General features: G+C 39.0%; 1 protein-coding gene across 5 annotated transcripts in view; it reads right to left on the bottom strand.

The window, feature by feature from the left end:
- Positions 1-905: 905 nt before the first annotated feature.
- CAV1 (caveolin 1) overlaps positions 906-25,420 on the bottom strand; it is a 53,177-nt gene continuing 28,662 nt past the window's right edge. For 4 of the 5 annotated variants that reach the window (XM_058191487.1, XM_058191485.1, XM_058191486.1 and 1 more), the window contains exon 3: positions 6,998-11,385. In XM_058191487.1, the coding sequence (XP_058047470.1) occupies positions 11,044-11,385 (342 nt within the window). In that variant the 3' untranslated portion in view covers positions 6,998-11,043. Of the gene's footprint in view, positions 1,173-6,997; positions 11,386-25,420 lie in introns of those variants that run through there. The other variant, XM_058191490.1, reaches the window with a different exon arrangement.

The raw sequence follows: 25,420 nt of genomic DNA on the forward strand, positions 1-25,420 counted from the left end.
TTGCATGTCCATAGGCAGACAATGCAGAAAGTTGAGTGTCCATGATGACTTCATCAGAACATGCTGGCCCCAAGGCTGCATGCTTCCTGCGAGATGATAATCGATCAGGAACATCTATTTGTACTGGTAATGACAAATATCCAATTGCAGCACATTGATAGTACTGAGGGTGTACATTTGTTGCATATTTATCAAAGAAGAACCACATAGTAGGATCTTTTAACTGCCAGCCAGCACAAATTGATCCAACATTAAAAGAATCTTTGGCTTCAAAAAGAGGAAAATTATCAGGATACATATCAGGCACAATATTATGACCCTGTGATGTTTTGTTAATATTACCCCATAACCAATATTTTTGAGTACAATGACTATAATTTCCCAAGTTATCTAAAATACGTTTTGCTTTTGGGTAATCAGACCAATTATCAAGCCAAGTTTGTTTAGCATAATAACAAAAACATAAACCTCGAGTAAACTGATTAATACGAAGATAATTCCATTTAACAAAATTCAATTGACTTGGAGATTTAGAAAATAACCAAGAAGAAGAAATATGTTGAAGTTGCGAAACAATAAAAGTAGAAGAGGTAATTAGATTAGGAATAAAAGCAACTTGACCAAGAGCCATAGGAGGTTCATAATATAAAGTTACGTTACGGCCATGAATTAAAAACATATATTGAGCATGACAAATCCAAAGGTTAGGACTGAGGGAAAAAGCAGGAGCTGTTTCAGAAATAGTAGAAATAGGAGGAGGAAAACAAAGAAAACAACACAAAAGAATAGTAACAGAATTAGCAGTTATAACAGCAAAAACTGCAGCTACAAGATTTTCTGGAGTTTGTGGTAAAGAAGCTTTCTTTAGTTGTTGTTGAGCTTCATAGGTAGTAGCTTTAACTTGACCCCAAGTCATGGCAGGAGGATGTGGCGACCTGGGAAGACGAGCCTCTGTTTTGAGATTCAGATTGAAGTTTGGAATGGGATTGTGAAGACTCTGATGCCACGCCATGATAAGGACGAACACACCGGCCTGGAATCTACACAGCTTGTTTTGTCTGCGGATCCTCAATTGCAGCGTAACCACGACCCCAGGTTATAAGTTTAGCAGGTCCACACCAAGCGGGATGAGGAGGTTGCCGATAGGACACCAGAGGTCGAGAGACAGGATCCTGAATATAAAAATGTAAATTGACTGGAATTTCTGAAAAGGAATCTGAAAAGGTTAAGTAATTCCAAGCATAAAGAGCAATAGAGATCAAATTTTGAACCTTTCGCAGATTGTATGGACCAGATTTAGTTTTCAGTAATTTAGTTAATGTAGCTTTAAATGTTCGATGAGCTCATTCAATTATAGCTTGCCCTTGAGAGTTGTAAGGAATTTCATGAGTCAATTTAATATTCCATTGTTGACAAAAGGAAACAAAGTCCTTACTAGTGTATGCCGGTCCGTTGTCTGTTTTCAGTTGAGTCAGTCAGCCCATTGCAGAAAAAGCGGAAAGACAATGAGATACTGCATCAGAAGTGCATTCATGTCTAGAATCAGTAACCCACAAAAAGTGAGAATATGTGCCAATGGATGCGTGCAAATAAGTGTATGGCTTAAAATTAGGAAATTGTGTGTCATCCATTTGCCAAATTTGATTAGCTTTTGTTCCACAAGGATTTACTCCCATAGGAAAAGGAACAGCAAATTGTTGTTCAAAAAAGTTTTATTTTGACATTCTTATCCAATAACATATCCAATAACATATTTAATGTACCATCATATACAATTAATTGGATCTGCCCGGTCACCACCCCCTTCCTTTTCCTTTTACTCTCCTTCTCTACCTTCTTCTACTTTCCATAACCATGGTTGGATGGTTATGGAAGGAACAGCAAATTGTTGACAAAAAGTACATCCTCGAACAATATCACGAGCCTGAGAAAAAGGAATATGAAATTGTTTAGCCAAAGACTTAGCATTTTGATGAAAATATGAATGACTAGCAACAGGATCAGAAAATAGTATTGCAATATCTTTAAGAGCTTCATCAGCTCGTTGATTTCCTTCTGTCAAAGAATTCTGAAAAGGGGTATGGTTTCTAATGTGTTCAACATATAAAGGAAAAACACGCTCTTCCAAAATATGTTTTAGAGATAAAAATAAAGATAAGAGATTGACATCAAGAGAAGCTGAACAATAAGCATAAGGAAGAGACTGCATTGTAAGAAATACATATTGTGAATCAACAATTAAGTTAAGAGATTGGTCAGAAAATAATCTTAAAGCCAAAATAACAGTAGCCAACTCAGAACGTTGAGCAGATGTTTCAATTGAAGTGTATTTAGAAAACCATTGTTGACCATCTGTCTAAACTACAACACCTCAAGTAGGTGATCCATCTGTGAAAACTGTTAAAGGTTCAGGAAGAGGAGAACGAACAAAAATAGAAGAAAAAGAAAGATTTAATGTATTTGTAATGATTATGCGAGGATCTTTAGGCAAAGAATAGCTAATATCACCAAGATATTGAGAAAAAGCAATCTGATATGAATCAGAGACAGTCATTAAATGTTCATGTTCAAGTTTAGTATGAGTGAAAGCAATACCTTCTAAGTCTTGACCTGTTAATTATAAAGCACGTCGCCTTGCCTTCATTATTAATTCTTCTCTGATAAGGGAAAATATTTCTCGGAGGAGAAAAAGATAAATTTAGCCATTCATGAATGTGAATTGCCTTTTCAGTAAAGAGAGAATAAAGACAACTAGTAGGTAAAGATGAAGTTGAAATTATTGCTAACCATAATCCCTTAGCTGTAGAAACTATTCTATCAACATATCGCAGTTTAAGTTTAGTTAGAATTTTTTGTAAACAATTTTTCTGCAAAGTGGTGAGAGACACCAAGTCTCTAGCATGCTTGGAACCTTTAAACAAAGAGAAGAGAGATAACATTTCTCCTGTAGAGATTTGAAAATATGGACGAGCCCAATTAATGATACCTAACAATTTTTGCCACTGAATTAAAGTATATGAAGTTTGTACTTTCAGTTCAGGTAAGATAGGAATGGAAGAAGATTGTAAAACTTTATGACCTAAATATGTGTAAGGTGCAGTGCGTTGTATTTTTTCAGGAGCTATATAGAGACCCCTGCTGGCCACAATGGCAGTCAATTTTTTTTAGCGAAGATCATGTAAAAATCTCCATTTTCCACTTTTCTTTTTGATAACAAAAACAGGAGTATTCCACGAACTAGTGGAAGGCTCAATATGGCCAGCATCCAATTGCTCCTGTACTAAGGAATGAAGAGCAATCAATTTTTCAGAAGATAAAGGTCATTGCTTAATCTAAACAGGTATAGAACAAATCCATTTAAGAGGAAATGCCATTGTCTAAAACCAGATGAGTGTTGAGAAGAGAAAGAAGGTCCCTATCCCCATATATTAGTATGAATATCCCTATAGAAAGAGAAGTAGAGCCAAAACCAAAATCACCACAATGCCCTGTGCCAGAAGCAGGAACCCCATATGGAAGAAAAAGAAGTTGTGCCACAGAAGAGCCTTTAGAGAGAAGTTGTGGAATATTAGCCCAAATTTGCATCAGAATAACTCCAGTATAATCAGAATCAATAACTCCTGGAACCACAAAACATCCCAATTTATGAGCAGAAGAACGTGGTATAATAAGACCAACTAGTCCAGAGGGAATAGGACCAGAAAACTGTAAAGGAACAAGTTTAACTTCTAAGGGAAATTTAAAATCCAAATCTTCCTGAGTAACTAAATCAACCCCAGCACTACTGGCTGTGGCTAGGGCTGCACAAGAGAGGGAGGAAGAAAGTAGGGAAAGGCACACTTTGTTTTCTCCATTGGCAAGTTTCCCCAGCGAAAACTTAATGCCTTCTAACAAACCCTTTGTAAAATTTCCACTAACTCCATAATCTGTAAAAGATTTTTTCAACTGGTAAAATTTGATATGGCAAACCTTCCCATTCTGCTATCTGTTGTCCAGCTTGCGGTCCTGGATGATATTGCACTGGGCACACAGATAACAATTTAGCAAAATAGCAGCATCTTTCTTACAATTTTCTACCATCTTTTGAAAAGAAGATTGTGGAACAATGTCAGGAGGAGGTTTTTGTCCAGTATCAGGAGGTGCAGAAGGCAGCAAAAGTTTAGTTTCAGATTCCGGAGGCAGCACTACAGCAGTAGAATGCTGAGGCAAAGGAGGTGATAAAAGAGAAACTTCCTCATAGCCAAATGTTTCCACAGCATGCCTACACAAATGCCAAACATGCAAAATTTCTATCTCTGCTCTCGGCTCAGAATGCAAAACTTTACCAATTCTTTCCCACTCTGACAATTTTAAAGAACCCTTTTCAGGATACCATGAACATCTTAAAGCAATTTCTCGTACCAGCCAAAAAAGAGCTTTCTGTGAAGATAAGATAATTCATCTGCATGCTTTCTCTGTTCATGTGAAAGCGAAGACCCCATACTTACAGAAACCTTGAAAGGTTGAGAAGCCTGAAGGCTGAAGGTACACCTGTCCTCGCCGGACGAAGTAAAGGGTCCCTGTTCCGAGCGCCAAATGTTGCATGGGCCCGAAGGCTGAAGATGATTGATAAGACTTTACAGCAAACAATGTCCAGAATCAGCAGCATTTTATTGAGCATCAGACAAAGTTTATATAGTTTCTCAGTTTTTCATTTCTCACCTAAAATACGTGTTACTTCATTATTGGTTAATTGGTCTCCAAGGCACAATAATTGGTTAGTAATTACATCATTGGCTTTTCGTGAGAATACGTGTTCATGCTAGAAAGCAAATGCAACAGTGTTTCAGGGCTACAACTTTGTTTCATCCTGTATTCTTGTATATGCTGGGAACGCTGCTTAAATGAGGTTTGCCAACCAAGATAAGAGCGCTACCCGCATTTCAAAATGCATACATGATGAATAACAAAATGTTAGCCCTTCACAAACCCTTCATTTATATATGGAAACAGCAGTTGGGTTATTATAGGCACAAAGTTGGAAAGATTTGGCAATATCCAAATGGAGGAATATTTGGTGAAGATGAAAGAATTTGCTGATTAAAGAAAAGACAATATCATCTATGTTTATTGCTGTCTGGAAACCCCTTGTGGGCTTCTTGCATTAAACAGAAAAAATAAACTTATGTTCTATGGTTTTCATGCTGCCTTCAAAAGAGTGATCTTTTTCATTTAAATGCAGAAGGATTACTGAATCTTCTCTTGATGGGGGTTTTTCTCCTGTGTTGTGCCATGTATTTATGAATTGGTTGTTTTGTTTTTCCAATGTACACATCTGCACATGGCTCACTGCATTGTACTGCATATAATCCATATAGAGTATATTACAGTAGTCCATTTGTAAGTTGACTAAGTCATAGTCATGAGTGACTTTCAGAAGGGCCTCCTGCTGTAAAAAAGGGGATAATTGGTACACTAGAGGGATCAATGCAAAGGCTCATCTGGCCACAGCTACCACTTGCTCTTCAAGCAGGATCTGTGAGTCCTCAACAACCTCCAGATTGCCCATCATTTTTAAAAGGGGTAGCACAACTCTATCCAAAAGCAAAGATGGACTGACCAAATGCCACTTGGTGTTATCAACACAGAGCCCATGTTTGTTTCTTCCCATCCAGACCCATACAACTTTCAGATACTAAATCAGGATGTTCACAATACCACCTGGACAGCCTAGGGTTAAGATGCATTTTGGGTCATCCTCTTCATATTGATGATAGAGGATTCCAAATGGACAGATGACCTCATGCTACAATTTCATGTAGATGGTAAACAAGAGGGAAGAGACTATTGAGCCCTAAGACACCACATAGATCAGGGGTGTCAAACTGGTGGCCTGAGGGCCAGATGTGTCACACACAGGCCACACCCACCCCAGCTCTGTGAAGGAAAAAAACATCACAATACATCACAATGGCAACATGACACAGCGAATTTGACATAGATGAAGGACTGCAGACTTTCCTGTCAATGCCAGCTGCAACTGGCCATAGAGGAATAAGAATCATTATAAGATAATGACCTGCACCACAAATCAACCATTCCAGAAAATACCATGGTTGGTTGTATTGAAAGCTGCTGAAAGATCAAGGAATACAAAAATGTATGCACTACTTTTATTGTCACAGCTTAACAAGTGCAACCAATACTGTCTCTGTATTGTACTTCAGTCTAAAACCCAATTGAATGGGTCCAGATAGTTCATTTCCTTCAAGTGTTCTGTGGAACAAGAGCATTACTGAAGTCAAGCAGAATTTTTTGAATACGGCAATCATTTTCCAAGAAGGAACATCCCACATTTTCTAAATTTCAGATGTACTGACCAGCTCCCCAAAATTGGGAAATTGAGCTACTGTCTTAAGTCTTGATGTGGACTGGTTGGTTTTAGCTTAGTTTTGTATGAAATCAGCAATTGTCAGGGGTAGGATTCTACCGGCTCGGACCAGTTCAGGCGAACTGGTAGTCTGATGATCAGCTGGGAGCGAACCAGTTCATCCTGATGATCAGATGGGCCCACCTGCCCGCCCATGCTATTTTCCTACCTTTATCTTCTCAGCTGATTCACGTGGCAGAGCAGATTGCCATGCCTTAGCTGTGTTTCTTCTCTGAAGAAATGAGGAAGTAAAGATTTCTTTAAACTGTGCACACAAAGTGCACAATCACCAAAATGGTCGTTAAACCAGGAGGATCCCACCACTGGCAATTGCGGTATGTTGGGTCAATCGGATAAGTATGGCTTATGGAGTAAACCATAGCTAAACAGACCACGGCTTAGTGTAATATGTGAATCTGACCATTCTACATCAAAGCGTGAATCCAATCAATCTGCATAGTTATTCAGACTTTGACAAACTACCATATGGAAAATGCAGTGAACAGACTATAGTTTCTCAAAAGTATCCAAAATCTTGTGCTAGTAGTTAGAACTTATTTTTAAAGAGAAGAATGCTTTAGACAAGTGTTTGTATTAAAACAGCTTTTATTGTGCAGATTGTAACCATGGCTATTGAACATGCAGAATAAAAAAAAATGGCAGTTACATCTTGTAAGCATATGTGAATATCTTGGATCAATAATGTTATTTGCTTTGGGATGCACTTTCTGTATATATCGTTCTAGGCAATATATTTCAAAGTGTTTTTTTTTAATTATATAAAACTAAAATATGTTTACATTCTCACAAAAAAGTGTATTGTTGCTGTATTACAACTTATATAGATATATATCTAAATAATATATCTTATTTATATACATTATAAAAATTATGCCAGACCAGTGTATGTTTTAAATGCAAAAGGAAAACATATAAAGTTTTTTATATTTCAAAAACTGGTGTTCAAAACACAAAGAAAGCACTTTTATAAAATGTTTACTTCTAGTGTTTAGAGTTACAGTACTGAAAGCTGATTGAAATTTTATAGGCATTTGCTCCCTAGAAAAACTGATACCTTGTGGGTAACATTCTATAGCACTTGTAGCAATAGCACTTAGACTTATATACCACACTACAGTGCTTCACAGCACTCGCTGGGCAGTTTATAATGTCATCATATTAGCCCCAACAATCTGGGTCCTTTTATGACTTTGAAGTCAGATGGAAGGCTGAGTCAACCTTGAGCCCCATCAGGATCGAACTCTAGGCTGTGTGCAGTTTGCTTCCAATACTGATATTTTAACCACTGCACTACCAAGGCTCCTGTACTAATTTCTTGGCCAATAAGATTTTTGCAATTTTACATTTATTGAGCAAACTGTATATAAATACATTCTCATTACTTCATGTGATTTCAAGCTCATTTCAATGGTCTGGACTACATATTCAACCTCATCCTTTTTCTCGGTCATGAAATGAATACATTTTATATTAACCATTTTTGAGCAAAATATAAGAATAAACATTACTTCCATATTCCATACCAGCATTCCATAGCTTGATATCCTCAACTCCTGGACTTCAGTTTCCATAATTCCTAACCAACATTCTAGGGAATGGAATTCATGGGAAGTAGAGTTCAAAACATGTAGAGTGTACTAGTTTGAGAAAGATTATTCCACTCCTGACAAAGTTTAGCTGGGAGATAAACTTTGTTAAATGTAGACTGCACACTAGAAAGAACTGACTAAAACATTGGGAGATCAAACCTAAATGAAATCATAAGGGAGAATGGAGATCAGTCTGCTATGCTCACTCCTTCACTAAATTACTGTTGTCAATAGCTACTTGTAGTAAATTAATGTGATTTCTGAAAAGGTAATCCAAAAGATGGGACAGATATTTGCCCCTTATGAAGCCAATAAATAAATGCAATAATTGGCACATTGCACTTTTCAAGCAATAAAATATTAGTCAAAATACAGTTGAATGTATATCTTATATTGTACAAATAAAGACATTCTGAAGTTCAGCTTCATATGTCCACACAGTTTTCTTGACAACAACGTGGTATGTAATTGTTCTCTTCTGGATTTTTTCAGTCTCTCAGTTTAGTATTTTACTATACTATTAGCATAACTGAAGGAGTCCCTGTGGATTTTACTCTACTAGTCATTGCTGACTCTAGGGGGTTGTGTTCATCTCCGATTCAAGGCCATTGAGCCAGCACTGTCTGAAGACATTTCCATGGTCATGTGGCCAGGATGACATCATGAAGTGAAACCTATTTATCTACTTGCATTTGTGTATGTGTGTGTGTGTGTGTGTACACACACTATTAGTATAGGAGGGTAATAAAAGAAAAAATGATTCTACATCTGTATCTACTGCAACCATTGCCTATTATAAATAAAATGCTCATTATTCAAAATAATGAGCTATGATCCTGTATCAATGCACGTGGACATGAAAGATAAGTCTAATCAACTAATTATCTAATGTAGTAGAAATGTAATTTAATGAAGGACACCAAGATTATCCTTAGTAAAACCTTTGCAAAAAGCAAAGCATTTACAGACCGTCCAAGCAATTTTGGTATAATGTTAAGTTTCAATTTCCATGAAGATGTCCCCTTCAGGACCGGTCCTGTCATATAGCAGGATGAAGTATTGAGTGGATATGAGTGGGGTTTTTTTATTTTATTTTACAGGGGCAACTTTAGATTGGTGTAGGAGAAGGGAAGTGCCATTTGAGCTCCAGTTCAGATAAGCAACATGTTTGGGATCAGCATTTGCCTCCCTCAGTTGATGGAGACCAATCTCTTAGTGAATATTCTTATGCTTACACTAAAAAAATAGACAGGTTGAAGCAATAGGAGTTTTAAAAAAGGAGCCAGGGCTAGTTAATTATGCTAGGGCTGTACTTGGAACGAATTCTAGATACTCAAGATCCAAGTAAGCCATCCTTGTAATTAGTTTCTAACAAAAGCAGAACACACTTTGAAATTCTTCAGTTTATATTTAAGAAAGCTGATCTTGTTTAATAGCTATAAGGAAAGTAGCACATTCATGCAAAATCAATGAAGCTATTCTCTCACTTCACTGTCAGTGTGGTGACAGTAAAGATTCTGCAACACAATATTAAATAACACTATAAATGCTTTATTTCTGTATCTTTCGTAGTTTTATGCACCTGGAAGACTCCTTGAATTATGTATAGCTCAGTTTAGAAGGGGTGGGTGGGGAAGGTGAACCATAACATAGTGCTGCCCAAACCACTTGTATGGATGATTAGGAAAAAGTTAGCAATGTGTAAACAGGACTAGCAGACTGGGGAACCTGCTTGAATTTAATGAAGTTGTTTTAAAGGTTCTTAAAGTTGTTCTCATAGAAAACAGCCAGATCACTCTTAAAACCCAGTTTATATTTGGCACGATTCAACACAATTTGTACATATCTTGCTGCCTACTTTTAAGAAAACAATTAGTCCCTTTGTAGTAAGTTTTATTTAAATTAATTAGAACATCTGTTCTTAAGAAGGATGCTAAACAAATTAAACACAATAGTTATTTTAATCTAGGGATAAATTAACTTTCAATATGTGCACGCCATAAGGGTTTTCTTGATGGAAGCATTTTCAGAAAATAAATCTAACCATATTCTACCTTGACTTTTGATTTATATATTGAAATTTTTAGAAGTCTTTGTTCAGAGATAAAATTGTGTTGTATTTCTAAAAAGCTGTTTGTTCAGATCCTGCCATTTCTAGTTAAGAAGATTTCAGTGAAAAGGGTCCATTTTTTGCACGAAGCTTTGCATGCAAGTGTCATCAGGGTTTCATAAATTATTTGGTTAAAGAAAAATACTAAGGTCACCCCTTACATTTTCTCTTAGTGACATATATTATATATTTATAATCCAAATACTCTCTCATGGGGATTACAAAATAAGACAGAAGCAGTACTAGTAGCTTTTTGACAACATGCCCAGTTATTTGAATTGAAAGCTTTGTCTTTTTAAAGACACTTGATCTCCTTTTCTCAGCACATATGTTACAGTAGTCATTTCTTTAAATCTATGTGTAGATATGGTCACTACAGTAAAGCGCTACAGTCCTCTGACAATACATCTATAAAAGGAACATTCTGTTGACATCTGCCAGCTTGTTGCCATGTGCATTATGCTGCAGTAGCTTTTATACCTCTTTTACTCACAGTAAAATGTATGGCAGTATGATAGTGCTGGAAAGCGTATTTGCAGTTCTGCATTATAATCAATGTGAGTTTAATTTGCAACAAATGAATGGAAGGGGTAAGCAGAACAGAAGTCAATTCATCAAAGGTCAGCAAAACAGCAAGCAGGTGAAATGGACGAGCAGCTATTTAATTTGTTTGTGTTTGTTTAATGCAAATTGACTCTCCTCCTGAAAAGAACAAATAGCATAAATCCAGGAGGGATTAAGTAGCAGAGAAAGTTAAAAAGGAACTATTTGCTGCTTTCAAGTTGGTTGGTTTTTTTTGAGTGATGCTCTTAAGTGCCGGTCACTTTATTAATTTATGGCAGCCTTGAGACTGGCACCAAACTATGAAGGAAGGGGGGGAAAAAACCTCATTCTTCAGCTCCTTGAAATGTCATTTATGCTTCCTTTCGTACTGTTGCTCTGATAGAGCTCAGCATTTTGCCAACAGCCTCATAGAATGGGTCACAGAAGGTATGGATAAAGATAGAATAAACTCGGCCAATGCACTGGATCTCAATTAGGTAGCTTCTGATACAAGGCACCACGGCCCAGATGTGGAAGAATGACAAAATGGCAAAATAAATGCCCCAGATAAGAGCCATGGGAATGCCAAAGATTGCAGACAATAAACGATAAAACCAGTATTTTGTCACAGTGAAGGTGGTGAAGCTGGCCTTCCAGATCCCATCGAAACTGTGGGTTCCTGCAGGTTCGGCAATCACATCTTCAAAGTCAATCTATACACAAAAGATGACATAAGTTAGAACGAAACTCGTTAACAGAGGCACTTTTAAGACACAATCAGCAGTTTCCACAAGCGGAGGCCAAAAATGTCAAGGTGGCAGCTCCCAGCATGAGGTTCAAGTCCCATTCCTTTTTTATGAATGCTGCATAATACGGACATTTTTCAGCTCTGCTGAGGTTGCCCCCGGCCACAAGCTAAATAAGTGGACAACATGTTACATATGAAAAAAGAAACCCACATTCCATATTCCCTTTCAAATCTTCTGTCTTCCACACCAGAATTTTTACCTACATCCCAAAAGCTAATTATATTTACATTTTTAACAGCATGCAGAACGAAATAGCAGTCATGAGTTATTCACACTTTTTACTCTTGAAATGCTAAAGGGATGGAACTATAGTAGAAAGATCAAACCAATAAGTTCAATCATGCTTTTCAGCAAAATTTCTATGCAGTACATCAGCAATGAATAAGAGGATGGATAGAGTGCCACACAGCTTAGATTTCTGCATTGACAACTCTAGGGAGAAAAACAGATCCTCCACTGACACCTTGACAAGCTCAAGCGAGCATGTGCATTCTGCACATTTTGAGCTTTTAAAATGGTTCTGAATAGGAAGAGTTGCTGGATTTATAAAGGGATCTTGAACCTCAATACCAGCAGAACATGCTTAGAGTATAATTCTGTGAGCTCAGCAGACCAACCAAAAAAATATAGGTAGTCCTCAATTTACAACACTAACAAAACTGGCTAATTACACTCATAGGTTGTGACAGCCATGAAATTGGTCATCACATAACTGACCCAATTTTACAATTCTTTTTTTCAGCAGGTGTAAAGCAAATACAGGTAATCCTTGGCATACAATAGTTCATTTAATGACTGTTCAAAGTTACAACAGCGCTGAAAAGAGTGACTTATGATCGTTTTTCATGATCAAAATTCAGATGCTTGGCAACTGTTTCATATTTACGACGGTTGCAGTGTCCTGGGATCATCAGCTTTTGAAACCTTCTGACAAGCCAGATCAATGGGGAAGCCAGATTCACTTAACAACCATGTAACTAACTTAACAAGTCAATGATTTACTTCACAACTATGAGAAGAAAAGTCGTAAAATGGGGCAAACTCATTTAACAAATGTTTCACTTAGCAATATAATTTTGGGCTCAATTGTGGTCATAACTTGAGGGATATCTGTACTTAATTATTAAGTGAATTGTTCACTATGGGCCGTTTTTGCTGAAAACTGGAAGTAAATGTTGATCTTTGGCAAAAACATTGCAAACTGTGGTCATGTGACTGGAGGATGCTGCAAAACATTGTAAAAGCAGGCTGATTGCTGAGTCCCCAAAGTGTGTTCATCTGACCATGGTGGTGGTGGTGGGTGGCCATCTGAACTTCTGCCAAGCCAGTAAAGATGACAGAGGAGGATACTTCTACTAATTGAGAATAGAATAGAATAGGATAGAATAGGATAGAATAGAATAGAATAGAATAGAATAGAATAGAATAGAATAGAATAGAATAGAATAGAATAGAATAGAATAGAATAGAATAACAGAGTTGGAAGGGACCTTGGAGGTTGTTCTGTTTCCCTCCCCCCAATACTCCCAGCAAAGAGTCAGTCAGAGGCCTCCTTTTCTCCTTTTATTTACATAGATATATGTCTACCCACGGGCCTGCCACGTTTCTGAAGATAACGAAGAAATTACAGATAAGGCCAGAATTACTCACAAATATATTCTTCCCTCCATTGATACAGTTTGCCCGCGCAAATTCATTGCTTTGTCCAAGACAAAAAACCAGGAAGTCCCGCCTCCTATTTATAGTCTCTGTAGATGTCACTGCATGACAATTATGACTTGGCTTTATCCCAACGCTTCTTCTGCTGCGCGCGCCAGTCACGTCTGCGCAGTCTTGCATCATTCCAAAACTGTTCTTGGGGCGTTGCCAAATCAGAAGAAGGCTCCAGAGAATCAGGCCTTGCCGGCCCCTCCTCCTCCCTTTGAGTGGGTGCCAGGGAGGGAAAGGGCTCAAGAGAAGCAGGGCTTGCCAGGTCTTCTCCCTCACTTTCTGAATCATCTGAGTCCAGGAGTCCGGGTCCAGGAACCTGGGTCACAACAGAGGTCTTCTAGTCCAACACCCTACTCTACACCACTTCAGACAAATGGTTATCCAATCTCTTCTTAAAAACTTCCAGTGTTGGAGCATTCATAACTTCTGCAGGCAAGTCGTTCCACTTATTAGTTGTTCTGTCAGGAAATTTCTCCTTAGTTCTAAGTTGCTTCTGTTCTTGATTAGTTTCCATTCATTGCTTTTTGTTCTACCCTCGGGTGTTTTGAAGAATAGCTTGACTCCCTCTTCTTTGTGGCAGTCCCTGAGAGATTGGAACACTGCTATCATGTTACCCCTAGTCCTTCTTTTCATCAGACTAGACATACCCAGTTCCAGCAACTGTTTTAGCCTCCAGTCCCATAATCATTTTTGCTCCTCTTCCCTGCACTCTTTCTAGAGTCTCAACATCTTTTTTACATCGTGGCGACCAAAAGTGAATGCAATATTCCAAGTGTGGCCTTACCAAGGCATTATAAAGTGGTATTAACACTTCACATAATATTGATTCTATCCCTCTGTTTATGCAGCCTAGAACTGTTACTGTGTATCCCCAAAAATATGGCAGGGTCTTATTTTCTTTTGACCCCTGAAATATGGCCTTGGCCTTATTATCGGGGGATCCAGCAGAGAGAGGCTCCCTCTGTGCGCCATCAAGCCCTGTCCCTCCTATGGGGGGAGGAAGCAAGTGGCCGAAGGCACCAAGCGGCCTGCTCTATGGTTCCAACTCCATGCAGCTGCCCCGGCTTCTGGAAGACTCGACAGCAGGCGGCTGGCCCGACTGGCCTCTTCTCGGCTTCCAACTGGATTTTGGAAGCCGCAGAGGAAGCCATCTTCAGTACTCGAATGATGGCGGTGGTGGCGCGGTCTCGCCATATGGGGCTGTAGCTCCCTTCACTCTTCGCTGCCTCTCTGCCCCAGCTGCTGAAGACTCTCTGCCCCGGAAGACTTGGCAGCAGGTGGCTGGCCTGACCGGCATCTTCTCTGTTTCCAATGGCTTCCAGCCGGGGTCTGGAAGCCAATGCTGGGTGGGCATCATGTGGCAAGAAGTGCTGGGTGGCTGTTCTCTTGCAAGCAGGGCAGAAGTTTGCAGTTGGGGGAGATGGATGAATGGATGAATGGATGGGAGGCGGGGGAGCGCCAAGAAAGCTTGGGGGAAAGTGAATGAGAGGCAGCTCCCGATCAGCTCAGCTGATCTGCCGGTTGCAATTAAGGGGCCCAGCTGCCATTAGCTGGCCGAGGAAGGGAAGGGCTGACTCCTGTACTGGTCATGCCCACCCATTCACTAGGGTTTATTTGCAGGGGAGGGCATATATTTACGCCCACCCCAAAAATCAGGTTTCGTCTTATTTTCGGGACATGTCCTATTTTCGGGGAAACACAGTAGCTTTTTTGGCACACTGCTGGTTAACTTGGTTAAAGTACAATTTTGAATACATTTCCCAAGAATTCCTTTAATGAATTCTCTTGGTATGAGAAGCCATAAAAGCCTTCTGAATACAGACAATTCTTTTCCTGAATCTGTATGGATACTGTGAATATCTAAGAAAAAGTAAGACTTTTTTATAGAGCTGCTGGCAGATCCATCACAATTCTGAAGCACTTTACTACTTCATATCTGAATACTGCACAACTTCAGTGAAGCAGCTTAAGACTTTCCTTGCCACAGAGTACACCCATGCCTCTAGTGATACATAGGAAACAGGTAGAACCCTAACTTTACCCACTTGTTATACACACAGCCATACAGAGGCTGCCTTCTAATTTCTTAGGCTGACAACCCAATCTTACCACCTCTTTCTTATCTGCATTCAGTTTTAATTTCTGGACCTTAATCAAGTCAAGGCACCTGTCAAGAAGCTACAAGTGGAAAGGAGAGACAGAAGAGCTAAGGCCCATCAATGTGCTAATAAATTGGAATTCCAAATTTCTAGATGACCCTTTTAGAAACTGTTACTATTTTAGCATCATCTGTGGAAGTAATATCTTGCATAAAAAAAACACCTGTGATTCATGCTTTTATTACGGAAGTATTAATGTATTTCTATATGCAATGCTGAATCGTGATTTGAAAGGCTAACATGTAATTTGACTGTTAAGAAGAAATATCTGTTTTTTCAATTTTGGGAGTTTGAATGTTGGTATCCCATGAAAGGGAAAATGTTATCCAAGGAAGTTCGTATTTATTCAAATAAAATGCCAAAATATCCCAGGAGGTTTGTCATAACATTTCAAAATAGAAAATTAACAGAAACAACTTGAGACAAAAGAGCTCCAGTATGTATCACATGACCATGTCTTTGATATAATCCACAGCACAGGATATTTATTGCAGCTAAAATAACCAAATAATAGAGGTATGTCAGGAAAAACATAACACAACATCTTGAATTTAATGAGCTATACACTAAACATGCACAATAGTCCTTCTGAGAAACTCTTCAGTCAAAGTTTCTCAGATTCCTGAGAAGGAGCTATAGATCACTAGAGAACCTATTGCAATTAAATAAGACAATAGAGTAGTAGCTGCTTGAGAACATGACAATTTTCATAATTCTTGATTAAGCATCTGGAATTCACCAGTTTGTTTTATTGTTCTTTACAAGTGGTATAATATGTTACATTTGTCTGAAACATTCTACATCAGTGGTCCCCAACCTTTCGAGTTCGGAAACTGATAGAGGGAGGGGATGGTTTCACACACACACACACACTGCTTGTGCAAATGGAGCTTTGTGCTGTGCTCATCCATCACTTGCGTGGCCTGGTTCCCAATGGGCTGCGGGGCCATTGACCGGGTGTTGGACTCCCCTTTCTATATTGCTTCATAGCAGATATCATCTTCCACATCCTCAGAAAGCATTTTTAATATGTTCAACAGTAAAAAACTGACTCAGGGAAAGAGCAGATATCAGATACACTGGCACTAGAATTATATGACATTTTCTCAAATTTCTGTGTCCACTGATGATATTTTAGTTTTCTTCAGGAAGATAGGGAGATTGAAGATGGATCCTGACATGTATTATTATAGTATTGATAGTTCTTTTTCAATACTCAAAAAAGCTTCAATTAAAACTGTCAATATATGAACGTGTGTTAAACTATGAGGTTAAGTTTCTTCTCAGTAATTAGAAAGCAGAAGCTGACAAGTAGCTTCATATAAGAATATTGTTCAGTTTTACACTATATCCTTTTCTTATAAGGCCCAGCAATATCATGTCACAAACAGAATGCCTTGTTCTGCACAGCACATGAATCAGAGAATGTCTCTGCCTATAGATAATGCTTGTCAGGCTACCAATCTATAACTGTGACTGTTGAAGATACGATTTTCTCTAGCAATTTTTTTCATTTGCTTTGGAACTATGCATTTCATAAATAATTACCCTAAATGACCTGAAGAACTGGAAAGAAGCAATAGTTCTGGAATTATTTACTGAACCTCCTTTATCACTTTTCTTTAAACAATCAATCCACATACTGCCTGATACTTAGATATTTCTACCATCTATTCCATAATAACCTGCTGTGCTAGCATAATAGGAAGCATGCTATTACAGTAGGTAATTTTTTTCTCAGAAAAATATTTTTATAGAAGGCAGATTAATCAATAGCAAATTACAATATTATATGAATTTGTAAAATTATTTTATAACATTATAAAATTATAATATATAACATAACATGAGAAGAGAAGAGAAGAGAAGAGAAGAGAAGAGAAGAGAAGAGAGAAAAGAATAGGGTAAAATCTCAAAATACAAAAATCTACAGAGAAGTAGAACGATTGTGGCAAAAAAAGCAAATATAGTACCAATAGTAATAGGCTTCTTGGATGCAATCCCAAAACCAGTTGAACACCATTGGCATTGACAAAATTATCATCAGTCAATTGTAAAAGACAGCTTTACTTAGAATAGTTTACATTCTGTGGCAATACCTCTAACACCATCAAACAATATCTGCCTATCCAAGATCCTTAGTAAGAACTTGATTAAGTGATAAAAATGCCAAAACCAGTCTAAAAATCTGGCTGACTCTGCAATCAACCATAATAACATAAAATTATTTTACATTATTATTAATTTATGTTTCTTATTTCTCTACAAATTAGAACCAGTGAAAAAAATCTAGTTTTCAGAAACTCAATTGGAAAAACAAGTGTTACTGAAAGAGAAATGCTGAGCTAACTATTCTACATTTCTACAAAACGCTAAGGTAAAATTCTCTTTGCTAGTATCCTGAAAAATAATTTCTACTCAAGATAGACATAATCTGAGACTAAGTACATTAATGAATTACTTGCTGTAATTCAATTTCCTATGATCTATGTGAATTCAGTAATAATCCCTATCATCTTTAGTATACTTTTTCACAAATAAGTGGATACACGATCGCAATATTAAAATGGGAAACATTAAAACTAGTAAAACTAGTAAGATGGGAATGTAAGCACAACAGAGCAGAACAGAACAACATAGTTGGAAGGGACCTGAAACTTCTGGTTGTAAACTACGAGAAGCCTCCAGCTATCAACATGTTATACAATTACTGATAAAGAATAAGAGGTGTCTTGATGCATATGACTAAATTAGTTTTATTTATATTAATTAAGATACTTTTCTTGTATTCTGTGACCTTTTAGTACTGGCCATGTTCTTTAAAGGTCTTATAATTCAGGGGTGTCAAACTTGATTTTATTGAGGGCTGCACCAGGGTTGTGTTTGACCTCAGGGGGACGGGCTGGGGATGACTAGGGTGGGTGTGGCCAGTTTGACATCACTTGTGTCGGGGGCACATGTGGCCCAGGGTCCAGCATTTTGCCAGCAAAAATGGGCTCCTGAGTTCCCTTTTTGGCTGGGATGGCTTCCTACAATCCTCTGCCAGTGAAAATGGAGTTTTCTGATTTTTTTCAGAACTGACTGCACCAACTTTATGTGTTCACCCATGGTCTCTGTGTAAATAAGAATATCATCTAAGTAAACTAGGACCCCCTTGTAGAGGTGCTCATGCAATACCTCATTAATCAATTGCATGAACACTGCCGGGGCTCCTTGTAACCCAAAAAGGAGCACCCTAAACTGGAAGCAACCCAGGGGGCAATTGAAAGCAGTTTCCTTAATCTGAATTCTGTAGTACGCCTCCCTCAAATTCAGTTTAGTAAAAATCTTCCCCTTAGCCAGGTGAGCTAGCATGTCTTTCATTAGGGGCAGTGGGTACACATTTTCTACGCAAATTGCATTCAGGTTTCGATAATCCACGCACAAGTGAAGAGAGCCATCCCTTTTCTCCCGGAACAAAACCAGGGCAGCCATTCGGGGCCTCGCTGGCTGGATGAAGCCCCGTTTCAGTTTTTTATCCATCAAACTCTGCAGCTTCTCCAACTCGTGAGGGGTCATCGAGTAGATCTTTGGTTTAGGGAGCTTCACCCTGATAGGATCTCGATGCCACAGTCAGTGGGCTGATGGGGTGGTAGTACATCTGACGCCTTCTCGCTGAACACTTTCCTGAGGTCCCAATATTCTTTAGGGATGTTCTCCTCCCCAGGGATGCACTCACATGCCACCACCGCCAGTTCCTTCGAAGCTTTAGCCATGCAAAGAGGAAATTAACAGGGCTACTAAACACACTAAGCAAAAATCAAACAACCACATTGTATTTTAGTCTTAGGTTTGATCTCAAATTCATAAATAGCCCAAGATTACATAGAAAGTCCTGTAGTTGGATAAGGATTTAAACAAATATCTTCCTCGTTTACACTGACAACTCTTTAATTTGGAGTCTTTTAGTTTGGTCTAGTGGTTAAGGTACCAGGTTAGAAGACCTTTAGTTACTCTCTCAGCTCAACACCATCTCACAGGGTTCTTGTGGGGAAAATAGGAGGAGGAAGGTACACTGGAAATGTTTGCCACCTTGAGTTATTTGTAAAAATAATAAAAGCAGGATACAAACAAACAAACAAGATTAAAAACAAATTAGATGATCTATTCCACAGCCAGCATGATGATGATGAAATTGAAGTGCAATAATCATTAGAAGATTTTCAGACTGAAGAGGCTGTTTTAGCATCACAGAAATGCAATATATTTTTTCCTAGTAGTTTGACCAATTCAGCTTACCAGTTTTGCCAATATCAATTAATAATTTATTTATGATACACCCTGGTCAAACTCATAAATGGGCTGATTCCTATAATATATAAATTATATACAACCTCTATAAGTTACACAATTATGTAAGTTATCAAGGCATGTTGTGAAGTGACCCTGACATTTAAATTGCTAATGATGCTATAGTAAATTATAGGAACTAAGAAAATACATTTTGACTATAGCCGATAAGCTTTGTAAAAATCATTTGTTTAAGGCAAAAGGTATTAAACTGCAACAGCTTCCCTTTTTCATTTGCAACCCACATCCTGATCTCAGTGCTTCTTTGTTTCCTACTATTCAATTTCGGCATGTTATTTTTACAATGTCTTTTGTTCATTTTTACCATAAAAATACTAAAAGTTAGTGTTGCATTTGGGTCATGATTTACCTTTTTTTTAAAAAAATAGATGCAGTGAATTCTGGTATTTTAATGAGGGCAGTTACAAACAAGCATTCTTGCGCGAAAATTGAAGTTTAGACTCCCAGCCAAGAAATGTGTGTAGAAAACAGGGATTTGATGTCAAAATATGTTTCTAGCTAAATAGATACCATACTGATGGCAGTGCATATCACCAAAGTAGACAGTTAGAAGAATATCTGTGGCTATGCATAATTTTGTCACAAAGATCATCACCTCTCCTTGAAGAAAATCAATTAACAAGGCATCTTGATTGGCAGTATACAGTTTTAGCGATCACACTGCAGTGCACACTGTTAAATAAATGAGATTATTATCCCTCATGTAATATCACATGATGGACAGTTTGAGCATGCAGCTTACGTATTTATCAGAAGCATTTGTAGACTATAAACTCTGCAAAGATCCCTGCATTCAAAAACTGAGAGTAAAAGCCATAAAAACATAAAACAATAACTAATTTACAGCATGTAGCATTCATTTGGGGGCCATCCAGTGGTGGGTTTCTACCTCTTTGCCCCAGTTACCTTCATTCTCTGAATCCTATAGTTGTTAGGGAGGCAACTTCCTGCTGGCTTCCTACAACCCCAGGTCTACAAGCAAGTACATGGCTGCTATGGATGGAAAACAGAGTCAGGGGATGGGTAGGGCTGTGCAAGGTAGGGTCAAGGAAGGTGTATTCCTCATTATCTGATCATTCCCAAGGCAGCATCTCTTTCCCATCTCCTGAGATCATTCCCACATACCATTATAAACAATAGGGAAGATTCCAAATGCAATCACATGACCATGAGGTGCATGGCAACTTGTTATAAGAACAAATGAGTTGCCAAGCACCCTGATCACAATCATGTGATGGGGGGGCTGCAGTGAATAGAACTCTGAGTACCAGTCGTAGCCCCCATTCTTCCCTGTGTGGCAAGGAACAGTTACAGAAAACTCCCAAATGACCAGAAGCGATCTGATCCAGTAGTGGGTTCCACTTACGTTCGCTACCAGTTCGGAAACGGGAGTGTGCGTGCTTGCTTCGCTCATGTGCAGTGCTTCTGCGCATGTGCAGAACCTTTTGCGCATGAGCAGAGCATTGTGATGATGTCCAAGTGGGTGGGCAGAGCCTCCCACAGCCACCACTACCAGTTTGCCCAAACTGGGTGAACCGGTAGAAACTCACCACTGATCTGACCATGACAATACTTGATATTAACTACTGTATTTTTTTGGTGTATAAGATGCACTTCCCCCCCAAAAGTGGGTGGAAATGTCTGTGTGTCTTATAGAGCAAATGTTGCCAAAGCCCCGCCCACCCACCACCCACCATCTTTGGCGCCTGCCTCCCAGCAATTTGCCTCGTTGCAGCAAACAGCAAACAGCCTGGTCAGCTTCAGCACTGTGTGATTTAGCACAAGCAACTGATGGGCGATTGGATCTGCCTCCCAGAATACTGCCTATCAGCTGTTCCAGGCTGCAGGGATCACCACCCATCACTGCTGCCACCTATCACTGCCTCCACGTGCCTCCACGTGCCCCCATTTTCAGCCTCCGCGCGTTCCATTTTTGCCTCTACATGTCCTGTTTTTGGCCCATTCCAGGCGGCTGGGATAGGCAGCAGTGGCAGTAATCCCTACTTCCTAGAAAGGGCTGAAAAGAGGATGCACAGAGGCCAAAAATGGGGGGCACGGAGACAGTGATAGCTGGCGGTGGTGATGGGCGGTGACGGTGGCAGCGAACCCCGCAGCCTGGAACAGCTGATAAGTGATATTCCGGGAGGCAGATCAAACTGCCAATTAGCTGCTTGTGCTAAATCAGGCTGTGCTGAAGCTGACCAGGCTGTTTGCTGCAAGGAGGCAAATTGCTGGGGGGCAGAGGCAGATTTTTTTTTCCTTCCCAAAAGCTAGGTGCGTCTTATAGTCTGAAAAATACGGTAATGATAACATCACACAACTTGTCATGCCCCTGTTGGAGTCTGAATCTGCGGGGGAAGATGAGCTGGAACAAGAGCTGACAGAGAGCAAGAGGGCGGCTCCGTTGGCCTTAGAGGAAACTGGGGAAGGGCAGAGTCAGTCTGGGCAAGGCTTTTCAGGATTAGAAAGGCTTGCAAACAGGGAGGAGCAGGAGAGAAAGAGCTCAGACGAAGAGCAAGGACCACCCCCTCCTGATCCTAGAGCACTCAGAGAAGAGAGAAGATGAGAACAACACAGATTGAGCTGGCTACGAAGGAGGAGAATGCCCCGCCCCCCCTTCACAAGGCACACCTGGGGACTGAGATGTAAGGAGGTGCTGGTGGGAGGGGCATTTGTTCGGAATGAGCACTGAATTTGTGGAGCACTTGCCAACACCTGAAAACTACTGTTTGGCTAATCTGGCTTATTGCACCGCTGGCCCTGGTTACTGTTTGGCTAACCTTGCTTACTGGACTACTCGCAGTCAGAGGCTTCTGAAGGCACATGTGAGAGCTTTGCTCCAGGACTTGTAGTAAATGTGAGGATGTTTGGGAGGAAAGTTAGATCAACAAAGGGGAGTTAGACCTGTTCTCTGGCTGTGTTGCTTTCATGCCACACCCTGGGTCATCACACAATTCTAGAACATCAGGTCCATGGTAGCCATGAATTCCTGAGGCACCACTGCCTCTAGAGAAAACAAATTGGAATTCCACTACCAAAAAGCCACAGCATGAAGCCCTCCAAGAAGGGAAAATGCTTTGCAGCAGGGAAGCTGATACAATAGCTGCTAACCCATCTGATCTCATCCTTGACCTAACTTCACAGAGTCTCACATCTAGTTCTTTGAAGAGCAATGCCTCTGAAAACCACTCTTATAAGAATACATCGACACCCCACCCTACCTGGGAATGCTTGGTGCCACATACAAAACAAAGATGGCTTATTTCCAAAAGTTAAATCCTTTTTGTGTTTGACTAGGTCTTGATGTGCTTCAAGTCAGTCCTCTTATCCATTGTTAAGAGCTAGATGAAGGGGCATTTATTATAGGCTATCTTGGCATTCAGTAGCAGCAGCCAAAATATTCAATGACTGGGTAATGGGGAAGATTCCAAAGGGTGGAATTTGGAATCCATACCAATTAACACAGAGAGACAATAAATCCACAAAAACTTCCCATACCACCAGATCTCCATCTCTTAAAAAAGTAAATATTAAAACATATTTTGTTGTCATTTTCTGACACAACATATAAATTGAGGCATCTGCTTTATTTTGCCTGAGGTAAGTGTGCCAGAAGAATATTGGTATGCTATAGGTAGTTCTTGACTTGCAATCATTCATTTAATAACTGTTTGAAGAATAGCTCAGGCTGTTTGAAGAATAGCTCAGGCTGTAAGGAGCCTGTTATTAGAACACAGTAGCCTGCAATTACTGCAGATTCAAGCCCGGCCCAAGGTTGACTCAGCCTTCCATCCTTTATAAGGTAGGTAAAATGAGGACCCAGATTGTTGGGGGGGCAATAAGTTGACTTTGTAAATATACAAATAGAATGAGACTATTGCCTTATACACTGTAAGCCGCCCTGAGTCTTCGGAGAAGGGCGGGATATAAATGTAAACAAAAAAAAAAGTTATAATGGTGCTAAAAAAGTCCTGGTCTTGCATTTATCAATGTCACACCATCCCATGGTTGTAATTTAGGTCCCTGCACATTTACATTTACAGTATGTTGCAATGTCTTGCACTCACTTGATCACCATTTGCCAGTTTCTACAAAAACGCCCTTTTTGAAGAATGGATTTGCATTTACGACTGCAGATTCACTTAATGACCATCATAAAAATTGTTGTATAATGAGGTCCAACTTAATGTATGACCACAACAACTTATGGTAGAAATTCTGGTTCAAATTCTAATCTTAAGTCATGGACCACCTATATAACGTACAACTACCATATGCTATTTCCTATAAGAGAAATTTGAGTAAATCCCTAATATTTGGACAAGAATGGGTACTTTTCATTGTAGAGTGTATGCTCTGTAACATCATTTCCATCAAAATGGAGGCAAAAAGAGATAATAACAATAAAATTTAAGAGCTATTTCCAAAGTATTAAAATATTTATTTCAGAATAAGTATTTTCTAGAACGCACATTTGATGTATTCTTGGAATTGGCTAAAGAAGCTTCTACAAAAGTGGAATGGAATATTACCACACATATTTTTTTGCTCTCTCCTTACCAGTATGATACTTCTATACAATGACATCCTCAGATGAAGTACATAGAAACAAAATTGAATGTGCTATAAGAAAATGAAGAGCTCTGTTGTGGCCAGGATTTGAGTGTGGAAGAGATCATGAAATGCTGATGTGCAAGTCCCATGCCAAGCTAAAATAGAAGAACAAAGTCAACCAGTTTTCACAATAGGATCTTGGGCATATTTCCCCTGCCCCCCATTTTCAAGGAGAACATCAGGAATCACTCTGAGAACCAGAGGAACTGTATAATAAAATTAAAGACATTGTTAAGGGTAAATATGAAAAGAGATTGTTAAAGACCCAGAAAAAAATCAAACAGAAGGAATCAAACTGGATGTCGGAATAAATAGTGGACATTGCCAAGATAAGAGAAGCTAAAAGCCAAGAAAGACAAAGGAATTTAACACAGACATCAGAGAGCTGCTAAAAGAGGCAAGAAGTAATATTACAAATTCTGTAAAGACATCAAAGATAGAAACTAATGTGGAAAAACAAGTACATTCTTCCAAAAGATATCTGAACTCAGAAGAAGGTTCCAACTTCAGATTGGTAGGTAAAAGATGCCAGTGGATAGATAACAACAGATTCAAAAAATTCCAAGACAGATGTTCCATAGTTAAAAGAAGCTCTTGTACTAGAAATTTAAATTAAATCAGCACTCTAGGATTACCAAGTCTGTAGGAATGAATGGAATATCAAAAATAATGTGGCAAACAACAGAAGAGGAATCAGTAAGAGGCAGCAAATCTGAAGAATAATACAATGCCCTACAGCAGTGGGATCAAATTCGATTTCATTGAGGGCTGCATCAAGGTTGTGTTTGCCCTTGGGGGCCAGGGTGGTTGTGGCCAACTCAACATCATCTGTGTTGGGGGTGTCATGAGTAACTCCCACAAATCTACATTTGGGGAGGAGAGGAAAACACCAAATATACAATGCAGCCAAACAATTAATTTTGCCAGATTAAAAGAGGCAAATGGACACTACGTTCATCCATAAACTCTGAGATGATGATGAAGAAGAAGAAGAAGAAGAAGAAGAAGAAGAAGAAGAAGAAGAAGAAGAAGAAGAAGAAGAAGAAGAAGAAGAAGAAGAAGAAGAAGAAGAAGACAATGATGATGACATTAAAATATTTGGAGAA

This window comes from Ahaetulla prasina, chromosome 7 (assembly GCF_028640845.1).
Source record: "Ahaetulla prasina isolate Xishuangbanna chromosome 7, ASM2864084v1, whole genome shotgun sequence".
Lineage (NCBI taxonomy): Eukaryota > Metazoa > Chordata > Lepidosauria > Squamata > Colubridae > Ahaetulla > Ahaetulla prasina.